This window comes from Tursiops truncatus, chromosome 5 (assembly GCF_011762595.2).
Source record: "Tursiops truncatus isolate mTurTru1 chromosome 5, mTurTru1.mat.Y, whole genome shotgun sequence".
In the NCBI taxonomy this organism is placed as follows: Eukaryota; Metazoa; Chordata; class Mammalia; order Artiodactyla; family Delphinidae; genus Tursiops; species Tursiops truncatus.
This window is the reverse complement of record NC_047038.1, coordinates 89,443,798-89,464,473: the sequence shown is the minus strand read 5'-3', so window position 1 is coordinate 89,464,473 and position 20,676 is coordinate 89,443,798. Positions and strand designations below refer to the sequence as shown.

The 20,676-nt window shown below is 37.6% G+C and overlaps 1 protein-coding gene across 1 annotated transcript in view; it reads right to left on the bottom strand.

Moving 5' to 3' along the window:
- The window catches only part of LOC101331631 (alpha-fetoprotein-like), a 38,100-nt gene extending 20,027 nt beyond the window's left edge, over nucleotides 1-18,073 (bottom strand). Inside the window, exons 1-9 of the mRNA XM_019932659.2 lie at nucleotides 17,989-18,073; nucleotides 16,821-16,872; nucleotides 16,531-16,672; nucleotides 14,989-15,200; nucleotides 12,076-12,208; nucleotides 8,957-9,054; nucleotides 7,789-7,918; nucleotides 2,101-2,312; nucleotides 447-579 (exon numbers count right to left, since the gene is read on the bottom strand). Coding sequence (XP_019788218.2) covers nucleotides 447-579; nucleotides 2,101-2,312; nucleotides 7,789-7,918; nucleotides 8,957-9,054; nucleotides 12,076-12,208; nucleotides 14,989-15,200; nucleotides 16,531-16,672; nucleotides 16,821-16,872; nucleotides 17,989-18,073 — 1,197 coding nt within the window. The remainder of the gene's footprint in view (nucleotides 1-446; nucleotides 580-2,100; nucleotides 2,313-7,788; nucleotides 7,919-8,956; nucleotides 9,055-12,075; nucleotides 12,209-14,988; nucleotides 15,201-16,530; nucleotides 16,673-16,820; nucleotides 16,873-17,988) is intronic.
- Nucleotides 18,074-20,676: the final 2,603 nt, after the last annotated feature.

Here is a 20,676-nt window from a genome sequence, read left to right as displayed (position 1 = left end):
AGATTGTCTGGTCAGAGAGTTGTAAGGCAACCGGCTTTTTCCATGTCAACTACACAACAGGAGCTGCTGACTGTGAACAGTATGATTTCTGGCCTGAGATAGGGACAGTTTCCAGGCCTGCTTGGTGGAAACCGTCAACCTTCCCTCACCCTAATAGGCTATGCTTTCATGCTACCTGCTACCATGCCAAGCAAACTTTAGAGAAGATTTCACAGAGTTGTTTTCATAAAACACAGAATCTATAAGGCAGTGACTCACACAGAAAGTTGCTGCTGTATAATGATGTGGCCTTTGGTTTAGACAGAAATCAAAGTTTTTGTGTAGTGCTTGCAATTAGAAAGAACATGCATAATCATCTTACAAAAGTACAGCACTACTAACAGCATTGGACTTTTCCCTATGTTTATAATCACTTATGAGAAACAGGTGTAAAAAAAGGAATTTACCCCATGACTATAGCATTCCAGAGGATTTTCTAATTTACAGCATTTTCCCAGTAAGTTTTGATATACTGTATCCACTCTTAAAATCACTGGAACTGCCAACTCTGGATGTCTTCTTGAATATTCATAAAGAAACCTGTAAGCACATGAAGCATATCAGAAAGTAAACACTAAATTCTGAAGCCATAGTTCTCTTTCAAAAGCCACCTATGACCATGACATTTATTCAATATTTTAACTGACTTTAGGTATTTGAAAATCTTGGGAGGCTGGCAGGGAAGTTTTATTGGCTAGATTTTGAGATAAGGAAACCAAATCAATAAAATTACGTGATTTTTCCAAAGTTACACAGTAGTGAGTGGCAGATTCAAACTTGAACCTAAAACATCCTGACAAGATTTAGTTCCTGGCTCAGGGTCTCTCCTTACTTTTACTAGAAATTCATTTCAAGTGTTTGGGTGAGAACATTTTCTTGATGACCTTTGAGGCTAGATTTTATAAATATTACAATTTTTTTGTAAGACTGTGCTGACTAGGTATTAAATAACCATCTTCCCCTGTTTCCCACATAAGCCTTCAAGCATCAGTTGTCCATAATCTGCACGTTCTTCTGGGTTACAAGAAACAGAAATTTGGACTCTAGAATATTTTCAAAGGAATCATAGAATTGCAGAAGGGACATCTGAAGTGATCTTATCCAACTGCCTCAGTTTACAGTTGGAACCCAAAAGTCTGGGGAAATTAAGTGGCTTGAACTGCATTTCAAAGCTGATGCATGACCAAGCTAGACTGGAACTCAGGTCTCACAACTCATAGTCTAACGTAATTTCCACTAGGAAGTTGTGCCTATCGACTTTTTCAATACTAAATGCAAGTTTAGGGATAAGTGAGTTCAGGTAGTGACATTTACTTTTATAAGCCAGTGTCAAATGTAATTTCAGAAATATAGCTAAAGTCAATCTACAGAAAACTTTGAGGAAAATTCAAATTCTTATGTTTTGTTAGAATTTAGCTGCTCCAAATAATACTTCACAAAGTGACTTTGGAACTATTTCAATCACTCAGTAATGTTGTCTTAATATTATAATATATTGAAATCAGTTTGCTTTATGCCCCAAATAATTTGCACTTCTGATTGGAGATCTCTAACACCAGAGATGTTAGAACTCCAGATCTCTAACACCATCTCTAACACCAGAGATGTTAGAACTCCATCTCTTTAATCTTGTAATGCCACACTATGGCTTTGAGAGTAGGTATTAAATTAATTAGAAGAGCTGGCCAGGCATACCAATCTGAAACCCTTACTTAGGGATGACTCTAAGTCCCTCAGAGCAAAGCCTGCACACACTTGACGCTCACTGTGTTTTTTAAAATTCGTATATTAGTTGTCAACATTTAAAAATCAAGAGACTTCCAACTTCTCTCAAAATGCAGTTGATCCAACGACCCAAAGCCTACATTCCCATATGGTTACAAGTAGCTAGAGCCAAATAGTAGCTGCAACCTTGGACTCCACAAGGCATCTCCTCTCAGCCATTTAACCATTCACTCACATCATTGGCTCGCCTCTGTCATCATTCAAGTTTGCAATCTCTCCCAAAGAATCCATAAATACAATATACCATTACTAAGATTTTACAAAAAGCCGTATTACTCTTGTAGGAAGTCATCTTGTTTGTCAGTGAATTGTTTGCATACAAACTGGTCTTCTGTAAACCTGCTAAGTGGCAGGGATGAGAGATCAGGTTTGTCATTTTCTGAGTTGATAATGCATTCCCCTCGGAATGGTTCTGGCAGTTCACAGCATGGAGTGATCTTGCTGGATGGTGTAGCCTGTTTAGAGCAGGTATAGTTCATAAGCTGGCTCTATAAACATAAAAGAGCAGTAATTTTTGATGACTTCATTCTGAACTTATTTCTTTTTATTGTTATCAGTAGAAAACCAGAGAAAAACTTGGCATCTTATATTGCTTTTTCCATGGCAAACTGCGAGACCAAAAAAGGTCATTTATAGTGACTCATTCTACTAAGAAACCTTCTCTATTTGACTTTACTGAAGTGTCACAAGTTCTTCTAACATCTCTTACAGAACTTAAAGAGAGACAGACGGTATTATTGTTTTCAAGTTTAGCCCAACAAAATACAAATGAAGAGTTTTATTACTTGCTACTGTTGTTATCGTTCTGGGATCCCAGTTTAGAAAACATTTTGTCTCTGTCATTTTCTATATACATTACTGTAATATTACTATAAAACTTACATATTTACTTATATATACACATACAAAAATAAGTACATGTGTGTATGAACAAGCTAGTCTCTATACTTAAGGAGCTCACAATCTAGTTGGAGTCAAGTAGTTAAACAAGAATAATAATGCATTATAAAATAAATTGTTAGAGAAATGCACGTGTTATATTTTGGAAGAAAAAAGAGAGATTGGCAATCCAGACTGGATAAAGGTCAGAGTGAAGATCTTGAATGATTTGAATCTTGAAGGACAAATAGAAGTTAGTTGGAAACAAATGGAGAGGAAAAGCATACTAGAATTATCCATCTTTATATAAAAGAGTCTTAGATGTGAAGAACATGGCGTACATGGGAAATGGTATATAGGACATTTTGAGCTCATTGGGAAAATTTAGTTGAGATTAAGATTAAGGGATCAGGAGAGAAGAAGAATGTACTGAAGATCTAGATCTGAGAGTGGCAAATTGAAGCTGCATTGTGAGGTCAGGTTGAGACCGATAAGGGAGAGTGTGTACATTAGTTAAGTGACGAGCCTGCTCTCAGTGGCTTAATAGGATCCAGCCTGTTTCTTTCTCAATAAAGTCCTATTGAGAAGGGGAGGTGTATTGCCTCCGGGCAGTAGTTCTGAGAACCAGGCTGACAGAGGCCCTGTCATCTCCAACCTGTAGATTCTAACACTGACCTCAGATTGGGTGTTTTGGACAGGAGATTTTATAGGCCAGGCCTAGAAATGACATAAATCACTTCTGACTAGGCTCCACCTAGTTGTGAGACTGGAGTAAATGTCGTTTTCCAAGAACTCTGTCTTGGAAAAGAACAGTAAATTAAATAGTCTCTTTGCAAAACTAATTACTTAAAGGAGAAAACATATATACATGGGGGGGAAAGGAGGTATAACTACATAATTGATGTTTTTAGTTATCAAATAATAATATTGTCATGTAGAACTCTATATTTCTCAATGAGAAAGTGCTAATGAAGGAGATTTTTTTAAAGGAAAATGTATATTTTAAAACCTGACAAAAATAAGTACAGTTGATTCTCATTACTCACAGTAGTTATAAACACTGAATTCATGAATATTGAATCATCTACCCTAGAGGAAATACAGAACAAGTTTTCTGCAAGTCTCTGGCCACATTTTCGTCAACAGATCAAGACATAACCTTATTTTGTGTATGTTTCTGTTTAAAAACACCTTATTTAATATAGAGTAGCCCCCCCTTACCCACAGGGGTTACATTCCAAGACCCCCAGTCAATGCCTGAAACTGCAGATAGTACCAAATCTTATATATACTATGTTTTTTCCTGTACATACATACCTATGATAAAGTTTAATTTATAAGTTAGGAACAGTAAGAGGTTAACAAAAATAACTTATAATAAAATAGAGCAATTATAACAATATACTGTAATAAAAGTTATGTGAATGTGGTCTCTCTCTCTCTCTCTCAAAATACCTTATTGTACAATTTTAATGCCTTTTCCACCTTAATTAAGCACTTATCCTGCACTGTGGCCAAAACTTTGGCAGTTTGAGGTGTGACAGCAAAACTAACATGAATTTCTTTTTCCTTCTTCACAATTTCACAGATAAAAGATTTGTTCTTACCATTGATCTTAGCAACCTCAGCATATGATTTTTTTTTCTCATTCCTATTAAGTTGAGAACTTCCACCTTTCCACTTCAAGGGTACACTTTATGGCTTCTCTTTGGCAGATCCAAATTGCCAGCATCACTACTCTTGTGCACTGGGGCCATTGTTAAGTAAAGTAAGGGTGACTTGAACACAAGCACTGTGATCCCAGGACAGCCAATCTGATAACCTATATGGCTGCTAAGTCACTAATCCCCGAGAAACGCTGGACAAAGGGATGATTCACGTCCCAGATGAGATGGCACAAGATGGCACAAGATTTCATCATGCTACTCAGAATGGTGCACAATTTAAAACTTGTGAATTGTTGATTTCTGGATTTTTCTGTTTAATATTTTCAGATGAAAGTTGACTGTGATTAACTGAAACCTCAGGAAGCAAAGGGGGCAATAAGGGGGACTCCTGCATATGGGTGATTTATTCACATTGAACTCATAGCCACCAGCACTGTTCCTCATGCATGAACAAAGCTTATCTAAAATACATATTCTAAAATAGAACTACCATACGACCCAGCAATCCCACTACTGGGCATATACCCTGAGAAAACTATAATTCAAAAAGAGTCATGTACCACAATGTTCATTGCAGCTCTATTTACAATAGCCAGGACATGGAAGCAACCTAAGTGTCCATCGACAGATGAATGGATAAAGAAGATGTGGCACATATATACATGGAATATTACTCAGTCATAAAAAGAAACGAAACTGAGTTATTTGTAGTGAGGTGGATGGACCTAGAGATTGTCATACAGGGTGAAGTAAGTCAGAAAGAAAAATAAATACCGTATGCTAACACATACATATGGAATCTAAAAAAAAAAAAGGTTCTGAAGAACCTAGGGGCAGGACAAGAATAAAGATGCAGACATAGAGAATGGACTTGAGGACACAGGGAGGGGGAAAGGGTAAGCTGGGACGAGGTGAGAGAGTGGCATGGACTTATATATACTACCAAATGTAAAACAGATAGCTAGTGGGAAGCAGCCGTATAGCACAGGAAGATCAGCTCGGAGATTTGTGACCACCTAGAGGGGTGGGATAGGGAGGGTGGGAGGGAGACGCAAGAGGGAGGAGATATGGGGGTATATGTTTATGTATAGCTGATTCACTTTGTTATAAAGCAGAAACTAACACACCATTGTAAAGCAATTATACTCTAATAAAATAAAATACATATTCTTTCCACAAGGCACATCACAGCTTCTAGGAACACTAGACAACACTTCAGAACTATACTCGGGCCATTGTAAAGAGCTAACTCATCAACAAAAAGCACAGAAATGCAGAAAATGTGGCACTTAATAGACTGCAAAAAGAACACCTATTTACAGTATGAGAGCTACAACAAGAAGGCAGAGAGCATCACCTTGTTCTGTTCTAGCTGGAGCCATGCACATGTGGCAACTCAGATTTCCACTGCCCTGAGCATGCATAAATCTGGGAATGACCACAAAGTGCTGTGAGTATTGATTTGGGGGTCACAAATAAATTTTGGCATGTAGGTGAATTCTCAAGTATAGAATTCATGAATAATAAAGATTGACTAAAAAAATGTTTAAATAAATCCATAACAAAAGAAATGGAGAAGCTGTCACAACAGTTTGTATCTCCATCCCTCCTCCAGTTTCACAGACAAACCTGAAAACAGGTAAGTTACAGTGCTATTTAAGTTATTTCAGAGAATTCGAAAGGAAAAAAATTCTAATTCATCTTTTAGAAGTTATCATAACTGGATACCAAAACCTGATAAAATATGTGCCAAAAAAGAAAGTTCTAGATCCATTTCACATCTAAAGGTAAATGCAAAATTGTGACATATATATATGGAGAGAGAGAGAGACACCATAGATATAGTAAAATGATATTGACTTGAGCAATGTAAAAATGGGTAAATATTAAGAAATCTTTTAATATAATTCTTCAATGGATAAGTCAAACAATAAAAATCAAATGATCATCCCAAGAAGACAAAAGAATATTTACTAATGTTCAGAATCCATCCTATTTAAGACAAAACAAGACAACCTCTAAAACAGAGTGAAACATCTCAACACATAAAAGTATCTTTGTCAAGCTAATAACTCTAAACCTGTTTCCTTTATAGTCTAGAATAAGAAAGGAATGCCAGAACTATCTGAAGTTACTTTATATTGCTTATTAATACTACCTAATACAATTAAATAACTGGAGATTGTTCTAGCATTCCTGTCATAGTATAGACAATAACAGGAGCTGTTCTAGAGTTACCAGTTTGGCATGGGTATTGTTTATGTGTTAAAGGATTTTAGAGATTTTTCTTTTGTTTTGTTTTAATACCTATGGATAGGTCCCAAAGTTCCCTGTAATTTTCACCTAATCGTCATGCAGATAGGATCCTGAGAGCCTATCCTAAAGAGCCAGCACGACTTCTAAGTGTATAGGATAGTATCGCTTCCAGTATGCGTTGAGATTCTTGCCATACGGGAAGTAATCCAAGAAGCAACTTTATATTGTCTATCTCCAGGATGGAATTGGCAGTAGCAGCCACCATCTTTCGGTCAAGCACTGACCAAACAGTGGCCAACTGCGATGGCTGCCAAGGGAAAGCTATGGTCCGACCCCAACTCTCTGTTCCAGCAAAGTAGACATTTGAGGACTTAGAATCTTAGGGGTTCTACTGAGTGTTCGATTCAATGATTTTTCTATTTTAACTGATATTGTTACCCACATTCCTTAATCTATGTGTAATGGGGCAAAAATTGTTGGGGGTAAGGATTTCTGCCCATAAGAGTCATAGATTCCTCACTGAAATCATGATTGTAGTCTTTCTTTGTTTCTGTTTTATTTTTTATCATGATGAAAATTATTCAGTTTTCAAACTTGTAGAATGAATAGGAACATACTTGTAACTTGTGATTTACTAAAACGTTATCAGGATTTTAACAGCTACAATTTTTTTCCTTCTCTGGGATTTTGAGACTTTACATTTGGACGTGGGGCAGGTGAGTTCTATGCTGTCCATGCCCCGGCCCTTGTCCCTTGACGCCACATCTTTGCTTTTGGTGGTTTCTTCTTTCCTCCAGGCTGATAAGGCCTGAGGGTATAGTTTGCAATTCTAAGACTTTCTAGAGATTCAAAGATGAATGAAATACAATCTCAATTTGGAAGAAAATTAGCAGCCAGCTCTAAAAATTTAAGAATAAAAGAATAAAGTAGATAGAATGAGGAAGGAAGGAAGGAAAGAAGGAAAGGAGGAAGGAAGCAAGGAAGGGAGGAAAAGAAAGAAAAAAATTGTTTCATGAGAAGAGAAGAGAGACGAGGGGAGACACCATTCTGTTGGTAATATTGAGAAATGATAATTACTTTTTTAGATTCATCTATACCACCCTCACTTTTATTTAAAAAGTACAAGTATTTTAAAGAGTTTTAAGAAAAGAGAAAGTCTTACTCTGCCAAGCACACACCCTACTGTATTTCCTTCACAACAGATCTGATGCAGATTTTTAATATCCATGGCCAGTTTGGCAATTTCAGAAAAGTTAGCTTTAGGTTGTTTTTTAGTCAACAGAACCAATTCCCTGGAAAAAAAAAAAGTACATTTTAAACAGTTTTTTGAATTCAATTCTTTCTAAAATTATTTGTAGTTCATTGAGTAACCAAAAGAATAGAAACACAGTTGCAAATGTAGGATGAAGACAGTTGTATATTATAAGTGCTTTCTTTTTCTACAGTGATAGAACCCAGAGCCATACAAAGATGTAAATCACAAAATGAAAATTATTCACTTCATAATCATGTAAATACAGTCATTTTCATCATTCAAATTATTGCTTAAAGTAGTTGAGTTGCTTAGATAGGTAATTTGGGAATTTATCTGACCTGACTTTCCAAATAAAATTCTTTATCAGAAAGATAATAATTGTAAGAGGTTTGGTTCTCCCTTGTCCCTCTCTGTTGACAACTGAAAAACATCCCTGAAATTTTTCTAGAAATATGAAAAATGGGCTTGCCTTATAAGGAAAACTGAGCTTCCAGGCAGCCCACTGTTATCCTAAATTGGGGATGAAGGTGATATAAGGGAAGATGCATGTCTTCAGGGGTAAACTTGGGACAGAAACACAATCTGGGCCCAAGATACAGGCACACTGAGTAGCATCAAATTCTCCTCCCACCCCACACTCCTCTATCCCCACCTCAAAAAACACCACTCACTTTTTCTGTCCTACATGACATTAGAGCCAAAATATTTCTTATCTTCCAAGAGAAAAATACCTTTTGTCCTCCAGCCTTTACCATGAAGAACTACTAAGTGTGAGCATCTGAATGTACAGAAACTTTTGTGCACTGGAGAAGAGCCTAAAGGATTTGAGCTGATGGAAGAAGTTGATAGAGGAGATATCAACCCCACAGGAGATAGTGGGTAGAGAGGAGGACTGTGCAGTTTCAGGCACAGCCCAGTGTGCCCTATTGAACAGGCAAATAGCACACGTGTAGAGAAAGGAACCAGATTTGCACTGAGACATTAGCAAATGAAAGATAAATGATTTTTCAAATGAGTTTAATCAAAGAGGATGATACAAAGCAACAAAGTCCACAAATCTAAATAGGTAACTTACACTGCTTTTGCTACTTTGTGGTTGAATTTAATCCCAATCTCACATAAGTGGTGATGCCTCAAAGATATTTCTCTAACGTATTTTCTGATGGGTTCTAGCTGTAATTAGAAAACCGTCTCATCAAAGAACTATGGTAACAACAGAAGAAGTTTATCTCATGGTTAGTAAAGAAGACAGAAAAATAAACATCAAGTATCTCCTCAAAATTAGAAAGATTTTATTGTCTTATCTATGAGGCCAAATGTAAAAGCATAATTTGGTGAAGGTTCTGTTTTTTTGTTTTTTGTTTTTTATAAAATAGCATCTCACTTCCCCAGAGAGTGTCTGTCCCAGAACTTAGACATTTGGCATATAAATGAGAACAAGAAAGTGGACAAACAAAAATCCAGGGAGCCACTAGAATAAATTTTGATAACGTCTTACAGTTGTATTTTGGTTCTTTTAAGTTACTAGCCCTGTCATCCTGAACATGTCTCCAAATGCTTATCTATGATATATGCTCCAGTTTTGCAATATATATTAATGGAGCCCCCCCCAAGAAAACATTTATATTCTTTAACCCAGAATTTTGACTTTTGACTTCTAATAAAAAGCACATGTATTTAGGTCTCTAACCAAAACTATATATTCAATTTGATCAGAACAATGTACAAAATAAAACCTGTGAATGAAAAAAATGAATAAAAGGAAATATACCAAAATTGGTATCTCTGTGTGATGGGAGAATAAACAACATTTTAAAATTTCAGAAAAGCTCTATATATTCACTTAAAACATTATATTGACCATATATTATTTTAACTTGGGGTAACAACACCTTACAATGCTTTTTTTTAAGAACAAGTTAGATAATGTATACAGAGGCAATATTCAAACCACAAATCTGGCACAACGATAATAAATTATACTTTATAATTAATTATAATATAATTATTATTTTTATTCTTATTTTGTTGTATTATACTCATTTGAAATCAAATACAAACAAGCTTATCCACTTCTTCACAAGAGAGTCTGTGAAGGCTTAACTCATAAACTGCATTCTCTGATCATAGATACAAGTTTTACATGATTGGCTATGCAATTTTCTCTGGGCAAGGAGTAATAACTTCTTGAAACAGACACCCTGGAGGCAGCAAGACTGTAAACATCACAAAGTGAGGGAGAGGAGAAAAGAACTCTTAGCTAACTTAAAAGCATCTGCTTATGCTTAGTATGTGGATGGACCTAGAGATTGTCATACTGAGTGAAATAAGTCAGACAGAGAAAGACAAATATCATATGATATTGCTTATATGTGGAATCTAAAAAAAAATAGTACAAATGAACTTATTTATAAAACAGACATAGAGTCACAGATGTAGAAAATAAACTTATGGTTACCGGGGGAAATCGGGGTTGGGGGGTAGGGATAAATAGGGAGATTGGGATTGACATATACACACTACTATATAAAAAATCGATAACTGAGAAGAACCTACTGTATAGCACAAGGAACTCAATACTCTGCAATGACCTATGTGGGAAAAGAATCTAAACAAGGGTGGATATATGTATAACTGATTCACTTTGCTGTGCAGCAGAAACTAACACAACATTGTAAATCAACTATACTCCAATAAAAAATTTTTTTTAAAATTATAGGGGCATGTTATACATTAAGGAAAAATTTCCTCTGAAAGGGTTAAGATTAAGAAAACTTTGAAACAAGTTACCTAAAAAAAACTCACCTTCATGAAAAAGTTCATTCTTCCAAAATGCCAGGTAATGAGACCTAAGTCTACACAATCACTTGTTTTTGTTGTTTTTAATAATATGAAGCCAACAGGAGGAAAAAAATGACTGTCCTGCTTAGGAATTCAGAATTGGCTTCTGAAGGAATTGGAGATGACTAGGGAAAGAAATATATATAAGTAGCTTTAATGATAATAGCTGCGATTATTGAGTACTTAGCATATGTCAGACTCTTTAGATACGTTATTTAATTTCTTACACAAGGTAGATGATGAGGAGCTCAACAGGAGAAATAGCTTTAGAGGAATAGAGAAATGGGGGTTGAGAGGAATATGAGAGAAATTCTCACTGAGGAGATCAAAGAAAACAGCAAGGAAGAAGCAGCACTGCGCTTAGACTTGAGGAATTCATCAAAACGATTATCAAACTACTATTCATTTCAGCATGACCTTGGGGAAAATCCATCTGGTGTGCCTTCTAAGGATGGCTATTTTGTGTTGATATTTAGAACCTTTAATGAACATACATAAAAAGTACTTTTATCATGGAACCAATCACCGATTTATGTCTATTCAATGAAGGAGAAAAAGCCACACAGTTAAAATTAAGTGTGAGGCTAACTGTATTTTCCAAAGATGGCTATAATAACAACTTCTATCCCATGTTCTTCTTACAATGAGCTTTCGTTACAGTATATTTACTTTCCCCTTCAAACTGGTGACATTTTATGATATTTCAACCAATAGAGTAGAGCAGAAGTAACTTTTGAATCCTGATCATAAAAGGCCATGCAATTTCTGCTTCATCCACTAGAAAACTCATTCTTGAGACTTTGGCCATATGTCAGCAGTCCAGTTTCCCTGAGGCTGCCATTCTGTGAAGCAGCCCAAACCAGCCAAGGCAGAGAGATCACATGGAAAGGCCCTGAGATAATATGAGGAGAAAGAGATGTTGGACCAACCCCCAGGTACTACAGACCTTCAGAGCCCCAGCCATTGACTGCAACCCCATGAAAAATCAGTAGCCAGAAAAGCCCAGGTGAGCCCTTCCTGAATTCCTGACCCACTGACACCATAAGAGTAATAAACTCATTGTTATTGTTTTGAGCCACTAAATTTTGGGGTGTTTTGTTATACAGAAATAATAACTGGAATATTAAATACTTATTATGAAGTTATATTTATGCTAGATCATGCTTCTCAAAATTGAAGGACTATAAGAATTGCCTGAGTATCTTGTTAAAATGAAGTCTTCTTTAGCAGGTCTGGAGAAAAGCTTCAGACTGTATTTCTAACAAGCTTCCAGGTGATGCATATGCTACTGGTCCATAGTCCACACTTAGCATAACAAGTCCCTAAGTAAGGGTTGACATATGAATAGCTTACCTTTATCTGGAAGCATTCAGTCTTATTGTCTTCTTGGCAACAAGACCGAACAGCTGTTTCATAGCAAGCAGACATGGTCAGAATAGTGGGTCCATACAAGAATGGATGCTTCCTAGAAGTTTCATAAATGTACCTGTAATTTGACAGATACAAAGCTATATAATTTGGAATTCAAGAACATATGCTGACACTGTTTCTTAAAAACTTAGGATTCATTTAGTTTTGTTGACCTGAAATGTCTAGAATTTCATGGTGACAGAAATAGGATAGCACTGTACTTAAATGCATCAAAAGTTCACTACAGAGAGATCACTGTGAGGTTAGACAGTGCCCATGAAGTCACCAACTGTACTTTCTGGACCAGTAAGTAAAGAAAATCAGTAATTAAAACTTTTCATTTTTATCTAAGTAGTAGGAGATAGAAAGTTCAATAGTCTAAACTGATTGTAAATGGAGAATTGTACACCTGGTGAAGGGGAGTTAAATTTAGAAGCTATTGGTGGGTGTTTACACTCATTATAGAGCCTGGGCACCAGGCCTGCCTTTCACTTATAATCATATCTCCTCACACTAGTCCACAAAGCTTACTCAAATTATTTATGCCCCACCTCCCCACACACACAAATACCCCGAAAAAGTTGACATTGCAGACAAAAACCGGCTCAATGCTCACACAAATCCACTTTCTTTTCTTGTGTTCACAGGAAGACTACTTTTCCAGCCTCTCCTGCAGTTAGGTGGGAACATATAACTGAGTTCTAATCAATGAAATATGAATAAACATGCCATACACCACTCCTAGGTTTGGCTAGTAATTACTTTGCACAGTTCCCTAGTCTCTCTCTTTCTTTTTTGCAGTAACCTTGGAAACACTTGCTCCAGATGGTATAGCTCCAAGATGGAAGGATCTTGCACTCCTGAGTTACCCCTTGGAAGAGTTCCAGAGTAGCCAATGAAGACAAAAAGCCAAAATGAAAGTATAGTTAAGTCTTTAATCATTTTGGGGATAGTATAAGCAAAAGGCTAAACTAGAGGAAATGCTGACCCCCGCCCAACCTCCACCCTCACCCCCCTTACTCTTGGAAGTTCAGTCAATAGATTTGTTACATTTCAGCAAAGTTTCTCAAGCCCAACTTGTAAAAAAAGGAAAGCAAACTGATATTATCAAGATACAACTGCCACCCAAGATAAGGCAAAATTCCTGGTTGATAGGAAATTTCATTGGAGCCATTCAATATCTCTGCTCTCTGTTGGGTACTATGCTAAACTAAGAGTTCATTTTTGTGCTGCAGTAACTTAGTTCCCATAGAGGATTTGCAGTATGAACTAATCTAATTTCAAATCTCCAAAGGCAAAGCTGAACTTAGTATAAGGAAAAAGCTTTCTAATAATTAGAGCCATTTAAAAATAGAATGTCCCTATTGCAAGGTAACAAAGGGTCACACTTATCTTACAATGATCAAAACTGTTATTGAAAATTCCTTAGATAATCCAAAGATACAATAACTACTGTTTGGTGTATCTGTATTCTATGCTATCTTTTGATAAGACTGAAATAGCAGACTTTTCCTCTAGCTTTGATATGTTACTGTTTCTTTGGTTGAGAACTAAACAAAGTTGTTGACATAATTATGAAGCAAGTAGTTAGAAAATTATTTTTCCCTGAATATTTATGGTTGTATGCACATAAGTTAAATTAGCATATAAATAACTCCTTGATACTGACTTAATCGTAAATGTTCAAGAAGAGATTAGATTCACTGCCTGAGTATTGGTTAGATTTCATAATCTCTGAATGCTCAAACTTGATTTTACAATGCCCGAACATGATTTTATAAATCTCACCTAGAGTGGCTAGCACTTCATTTAATAGGTAGCCAAGTTCATATTACAGTTTCCCATTTGGTTGCCCCTAATGTCAGACCAGTTGGAACCGGCCCAATCCTTTATCTCTTAGTCCTTTCTCCCTAAGTGACTGGGGCCATTTAATTCCTTCCTGAAGGCTCAGTAACTTCTGGGGCAATTCTGCCCATGTATAGGTGAATTAAAAGTGTTTACGTTGTTCAACATCAAGTCACCCTGTCTGCTCATTCATTTCTGGTTTAGAGTTTCATGTCTAAAATCTGAAATCAAACCACCACCATGCCTTTTGCACTAGATCCAGCAATCAGATCTTCCCCTTTTTCCTAGTGTCTGAGTCTGTCTTGACCAGATGGCCAGAACTGCATTCCTTGAGAACTGAAGCTTTGTCCTTCTCTTGTCATTTCTACCTCTCTCTGGTTTTGGTTTCCTGCCTCTAACTTGCTCGTACCTCACTCTCAAAAGATAGACTTCTGTGCTAACTAGGAAACCAAAATATGAGCTCACCTACCCATGGGCTATCATGCCATCCACTCCAGGTGGAAATTACAGAATCAGAGTTCTTGAGTAGAAAACTCATCTCTGTCCGATCCACAAGTATTACTTATTCCTAGGTTCCCAATGACAGACTCTATCTCCATGCCTATCAGATACCCCTCCGGCTATCCCTTCGTGAACCTCCCAAATACTAGCCCATTGCCTGAGCTATTACCTGCCCTCTATTCCCAATACTCTGTTTAGTGTCCTTTGCCTACTAGACTGTATTTTTCAACATCATTTGCTACTGGTCTGACCAACCTAACCTTTGAGGAGATGGGTCTCTTACAGATCCTAGTCCTTTTTAATGTTTCATGGTGCAGACATTTTCATGCCCTCTTGGGTTTACTAAGACCATGTTGTCATTGTGAGGGAAAAAAATAAAGTGTAGCTCAAATTTTCATTTTACATAATCAAGCTTTGGGTACTCAGAGGCTTTTATATTAAAACAAAAGATCTGTCTTCAAAATTGGAAAACACTCTTTTTCAAAGACCTGGCAAGGAAATATGACTTACTTCTCTTTCACTGGCACATGATTCTCTTTGTCCATCTCACAGATCTGCTCAGGATTTGAAATTTGGGAGATATCACTGTAACCTGCAACATCCTTTTTGTATGACAGGAAGCACTTGTGTCTTGCTGAGTTATTTGTATTGCAACAGTCAGAAAACACATGTCTGTCAGCCAACCCTTGGTTATTGCAAATATGCTCTAGGAAGGTAGTCATCTGTAGGAGGAAATAGTAACTTAAGGGAAGGCACTTGTGGTCTACATTTCTAACCACAGGAAAGTTAAGGAATTATATAGAAAAGGCAACTGAGTGCTTAATGTTATACTCTGTATCCAACAGTCCCTGGACATAGCTCTTTTGAGTGAAAGCCTTTTAAAAGGTTCTTAAGTCTAAATTCCCACATGCTGGACATTGGCCAAATAGAATTTATCATTTTCTCCCTACCTATGTAAGTGCTTCATTTTCATACAGTTGAAGGTATTAAAATAAAGGTAAGCCAAAATGTCCAGGACCTAAAGAAATCAAGGTATTTTTAATAAGAATTACCCACCAAGAAACAGCTCTTAGTTTGCTTTCCTTGCTTCCTCATTGTTTTTAGTTGGTTTCCATGGGAGCTTATTTTAAAAGTTAAACTCTGAGGCAATGTGTATTCGGTGTCAAATATTCAAATAGAAATGTAATGATTCAGTTTTCAAGTATCTTTGAACGGCAGTAAATGTGTGGGATGCTGTAAACCTCAAATGACATATGCTTCCAGATTTGTGGGATAAGGGCAGAAAAAGGTCATCTTTGGAAATGGAAATAAGAAGAAATCGATATAAAATAAGTGAGGCTAGCCACTGGCAAAGGAACTTCATTTAAAGTGTGTCTCTAATTAGACTAATGATTTTTCTATGACTACTTAGAGTCTGGTAAGAAAAAAAAAAAGGTAGGTTTTAGCCCAAGAAGATGGAGTGAAAAAAATCTATAAATAAAAAAGAAAATTATTTATTTGTATTTAAATTGTTGATATGAGAATAACTGATATAAAAATATGTAGATTATAAGAATATGTTAGTTTTTATCAAGAATTTTTCTAATCACAAGATAGACATATTTTATGAGATGATAGTAATTTTCAAGATTTTCTACTAAGTGGGAAAAAAGCCTATAATAATATTCACTTTTTTCTTCTTTTTTATATTCTCTTAGAAACTTTTAAAATCAGTACGTTAATTTCCCAGAAACCTTTATATGAGGATGTCAGACAATAATATTCTAGTGACAGAGACAGAGCAACCGACTTAAATTAACAAATTGGCATTCTAGGGTATAATTCATTCTCTTGAGCATTTAGTTCTCAGAGTCTGATCTCCCAGATATGAAATGATAAAATGTAAGTTTATAAACCTACAAAGATTATATCTTGAGTGTGACACATGTACATATTGTTGCCTTAAAATCCCTTGCCTAATTATTCAATCATCCCACTTCATAACAACATCCTTTGTTTGCAATTTAGTTTTTAAAACAACAGAGAGAAAAAGGCAGAACATGATTCACCTACCAATTGGTGACAACATTCTGAAGGTGATTCATGTGGCTTGAGGCTCTTGCACTTCTCTGCAAGATCTAGCAATTCTTTAACTATGGTTTGTACTTTTTCATAAGTCAATTTCTGAAGAAACTGTGCAACCATAATACTAGTGCTGAAACAGAACACTTGTGTGAATGCTGACGATAGAATCAAACTCTTTTCCTCCATCAGTCTTGTTATATCACTGCCCTACTCCCCCCCCCAAAATAATTAATATGATTTTACATTTCAAACAAAAGAATACTGATAATAAAACTCACACAGCTCTTAAGTTCTCCTCTAGATAATTCTGGCTATTAGAGTGCTGCATGGCTGAAAAAAAATGAGATTTTATTTACAGAAGAGGAAATTTTCCAAACTGAAATCCCCTTTGACAATTCAAATCTATATTTATTCATTCATAAATTTCCAGATTTATTTTTGTTTATAGCATAAACCAGAACAAATTATAAGAATATATCTTTTCTTTTATTTAAACTGTATTCTGTGAATGATTTCTTTCTAGTCAAACACATCATGTAGTTGAACCGTCATTGGCTTACAAATAAGTTGCACATACCTGTATTGATACTTCTGAATTAATTAAACTTGACTCTTTGGTTATCTCTTATTAGAAGTTACTAGCACACGCAAAGAACACTAAGAAAATTAAAGCCTGGTATTAGGAACAAAAGTATAAGCATTAACACTTTGCCAGGCTTAATTTGGCAAAGACAGTAACTCATACATCTTGAATTCGCTCATCATCTTCATCATCTCCACTCACCACATACACATACACATGCTCTCTATTGAAAACAGTGTCTTCCTTCTAATATCAATAGCTTCAAAAGAGCTTAGCAGCTATCTATTTAATAAAGAAACCATTATTATTTACATATTAACAAGTAAAGGCTTTGGAGATAACTTATTCTGAGTTCAGCTTCTAGCTCTGATACTCAATATGGCCTTGAGGAAATAACTTAAGCACTCAGAGGTTCTGTTTCTCTATCAAATGTAAATAACTTCTACTACATTGGGTGGTTGTTAGGATTAAATGAAAGCCTATGTGTGAAGCATTGAGCACAGTGCCTGGCACTTAGTAGGTACTGAATAATGTAGCTCATGGGATTATTCTTGCTACTATAAACACTATTGCTCTATCTAAAATCATTTATCCAATTTTAAATACAAGTTTGAAATATGTCATTCTCTGACCTAGAGTGGAAGTAAGGTGGAAAATGGAAAATGAGATCTTCCTGTGTGTGTTGCTTCAATATATCAATTCTCTTTCTGTATCTATTCCACAGGTTAATTTCTAGCAATCTTCAATGACTCTACTGACAGTGATGAGCACTGAGAAAGATAGCCTTTCCATGTATATGTTAATAGTCATTATGTTTCATCTCCTGGCACATGGGTGTATAGATTGTAAATAGGATTCCCTACCTGCATCTAGTAAACTTCTCTGAAGAGTCTGACATTTAATGGAGCTGAAGAAAACAAGCAAAGATATGGTTCTAACAGTCTTCATTATTTCAGATGAATCTTTACAGAGTACATTCTATCATTTGAATTGAAGAATCCTTTTATATTCTTTCCAAGTAATTGCTATTAATAATTAACGTTTTTCTGGTGAATGTTTTTCCACGTTGGCCACTATGACCCTCAAACAATTACAGAAATTCATAACAATGAAGAAATATTTTTCATAGATAGTATTCATTAACGAATACTGGATTTTAAAATGAGTCATGTCGGGGAGGAGCTTCAAGATGGCGGAAGAGCGAGACGCGGAGATCACCTTCCTCCCCACAGATACACCAGAAATACATCTACACGAGGAACAATTCCTACAGAACACCTACTGAATGCTGGCAGAAGACCTCAGACCTCCCAAAAGGCAAGAAAACCCCCACGTACCTGGGTAGGGCAAAAGAAAAAAGAATAAACAGAGACAAAAGGATAGGGACGGTACCTGCACCAGTGGGAGGGAGCTGTGAAGGAGGAAAGCTTTCCACACACTAGGAAGCCCCTTCACGGGCGGAGACTGCGGGTGGCGGAGGGGGGAAGCTTCGGCGCCTCGGAGGAGAGCACAGCCACAGGCGTGCGGAGGGGGGGCGGGGAAAGCGGAGAGATTCCCGCTCAGAGGGTCGGTGCCGACCGGCACTTACCAGCCCGAGAGGCTTGTCTGCTCACCCGCCCGGGCGGGCGGGGCTGGGAGCTGAGGCTCGGGCTTCAGAGGTTGGAGCGCAGGGAGAGGACTGGGGTTGGCGGCGTGAACACAGCCTGAAGGGGGCTGGTGCGCCACGGCTAGCCGGGAGGGAGTCCGGGAAAAAGTCTGGAGCTGCCGAAGAGGCAAAAGACGTTTTCTTGCCTCTTTGTTTCCTGGTGCGCGAGGAGAGGAGATTAACAGTGCCGCTTAAAGGAGCTCCAGAGGCGGGTGCGAGCCGCGGCTATCAGCGCGGACCCCAGAGACGGTCATGAGACGCTAAGGCTGCTGCCGCCACCAAGAAGCCTGTGTGCGAGCACAGCTCACTCTCCACACCTCCCCTCCCGGGAGCCTGTACAGCCCGCCACCGCCAGGGTCCCGTGATCCAGGGACAACCTTCCCGCGAGAACGCACGGTGCGCCTCAGGCTGGTGCAATGTCACGCCGGCCTCTGCCGATGCAGGCTTGCCCCGAACTCTGTACCCCTCCCTCCCCACCGGCCTAAGTGAGTCAGAGCCCCTGAAGCAGCTGCTCCTTTAACCCCGTCCTGTCTGAGCGAAGAACAGATGCCCTCAGGCGACCTACATGCAGAGGCAGAGCCAAACCCAGAGCTGAACCCCGGGAGCTGTGCGAAGAAAGAAGAGAAAGGGAAATCTCTCCCAGCAGCCTCAGGAAAAGCGGATTAAATCTCCACAATCAACTTGATGCACCCTGCGTCTGTGGAGTACCTGAACAGACAAGGAATTATCCCAAATTGAGGAGGTGGACTTTGGGAGCAATGATATATTTATTTTTTCCCCTTTTTCTCTTTTTGTGAGCACGCATGTGTATGCTTCTGTGTGTGATTTTGTCTGTATAGCTTTGCTTTTACCATTTGTCCTAGGGTTCTTTCTAAAATTTTTTTTATTATTTTAAAAAATTTTTTCTACAAAAAGAAATTTTTTTCTTAATATAATTATATTTTCTTTTACTAACTTTATTTTATTTAATTTTATTTTGTCTTCTTCTTTCTTTCTTTCCTTTTTTTTTCTCCCTTTTATTCTGAGCCGTGTGGATGACAGGCTGTTGGTGCTCCAGCCAGGAGTCTGTGCTGTGCCTCTGAGGTGGGAGAGCCAACTTCAGGACACTGGAGCACAAGAGACCTCCCAGCTCCACGTAATATCAAACGGCAAAAATCTCCCAGGGATCTCCATCTCAACACCAAGACCCAGCTCCACTCAATGACCAACAAGCTACAGTGCTAGACACCCTATGCCAAACAACTAGCAAGACAGGAACACAACCCCATCCATTAGCACAGAGGCTGCCTAAAATAATAATACGGCCACAGACACCCCAAACCACACCACCAGATGTGTACCTTCCCACCAGAAAGACAAGATCCAGCCTCATCCACTAGAACACAGGCACTAGTCCCCTCCACCAGGAAGCCTACACAACCCACTGAACAAACCTTAGCCACTGGGAACAGACACCAAAAACAACAGGAACTACAAACCTGCAGCCTGTGAAAAGGAGACCCCAAACACAGTAAGTTAAGCAAAATGAGAAGACAGAGAAACACACAGCAGATGAAGGAGCAAAGCAAAAACCCACTAGGCCTAACAAATGAAGAGGAAATAGGCAGTCTCCCTGAAAAAGAATTCAGAATAATGATGGTAAAGACGATCCAACATCTTGGATATAGAATGGAGAAAATACAAGAAACGTTTAACAAGGACCTAGGAGAACTAAAGAGCAAACAAACAGTGATGCACAACACAATAAATGAAATTAAAAATTCTCTAGAAGGGATCAATAGCAGAATAACTGAGGCAGAAGAACGGATAAGTGACCTGGAATATAAAATAATGAAAATAACTACTGCAGAGCAGAATAAAGAAAAAGAATGAAAAGAATTGAGGACAGTCTCAGAGACTTCTGGGA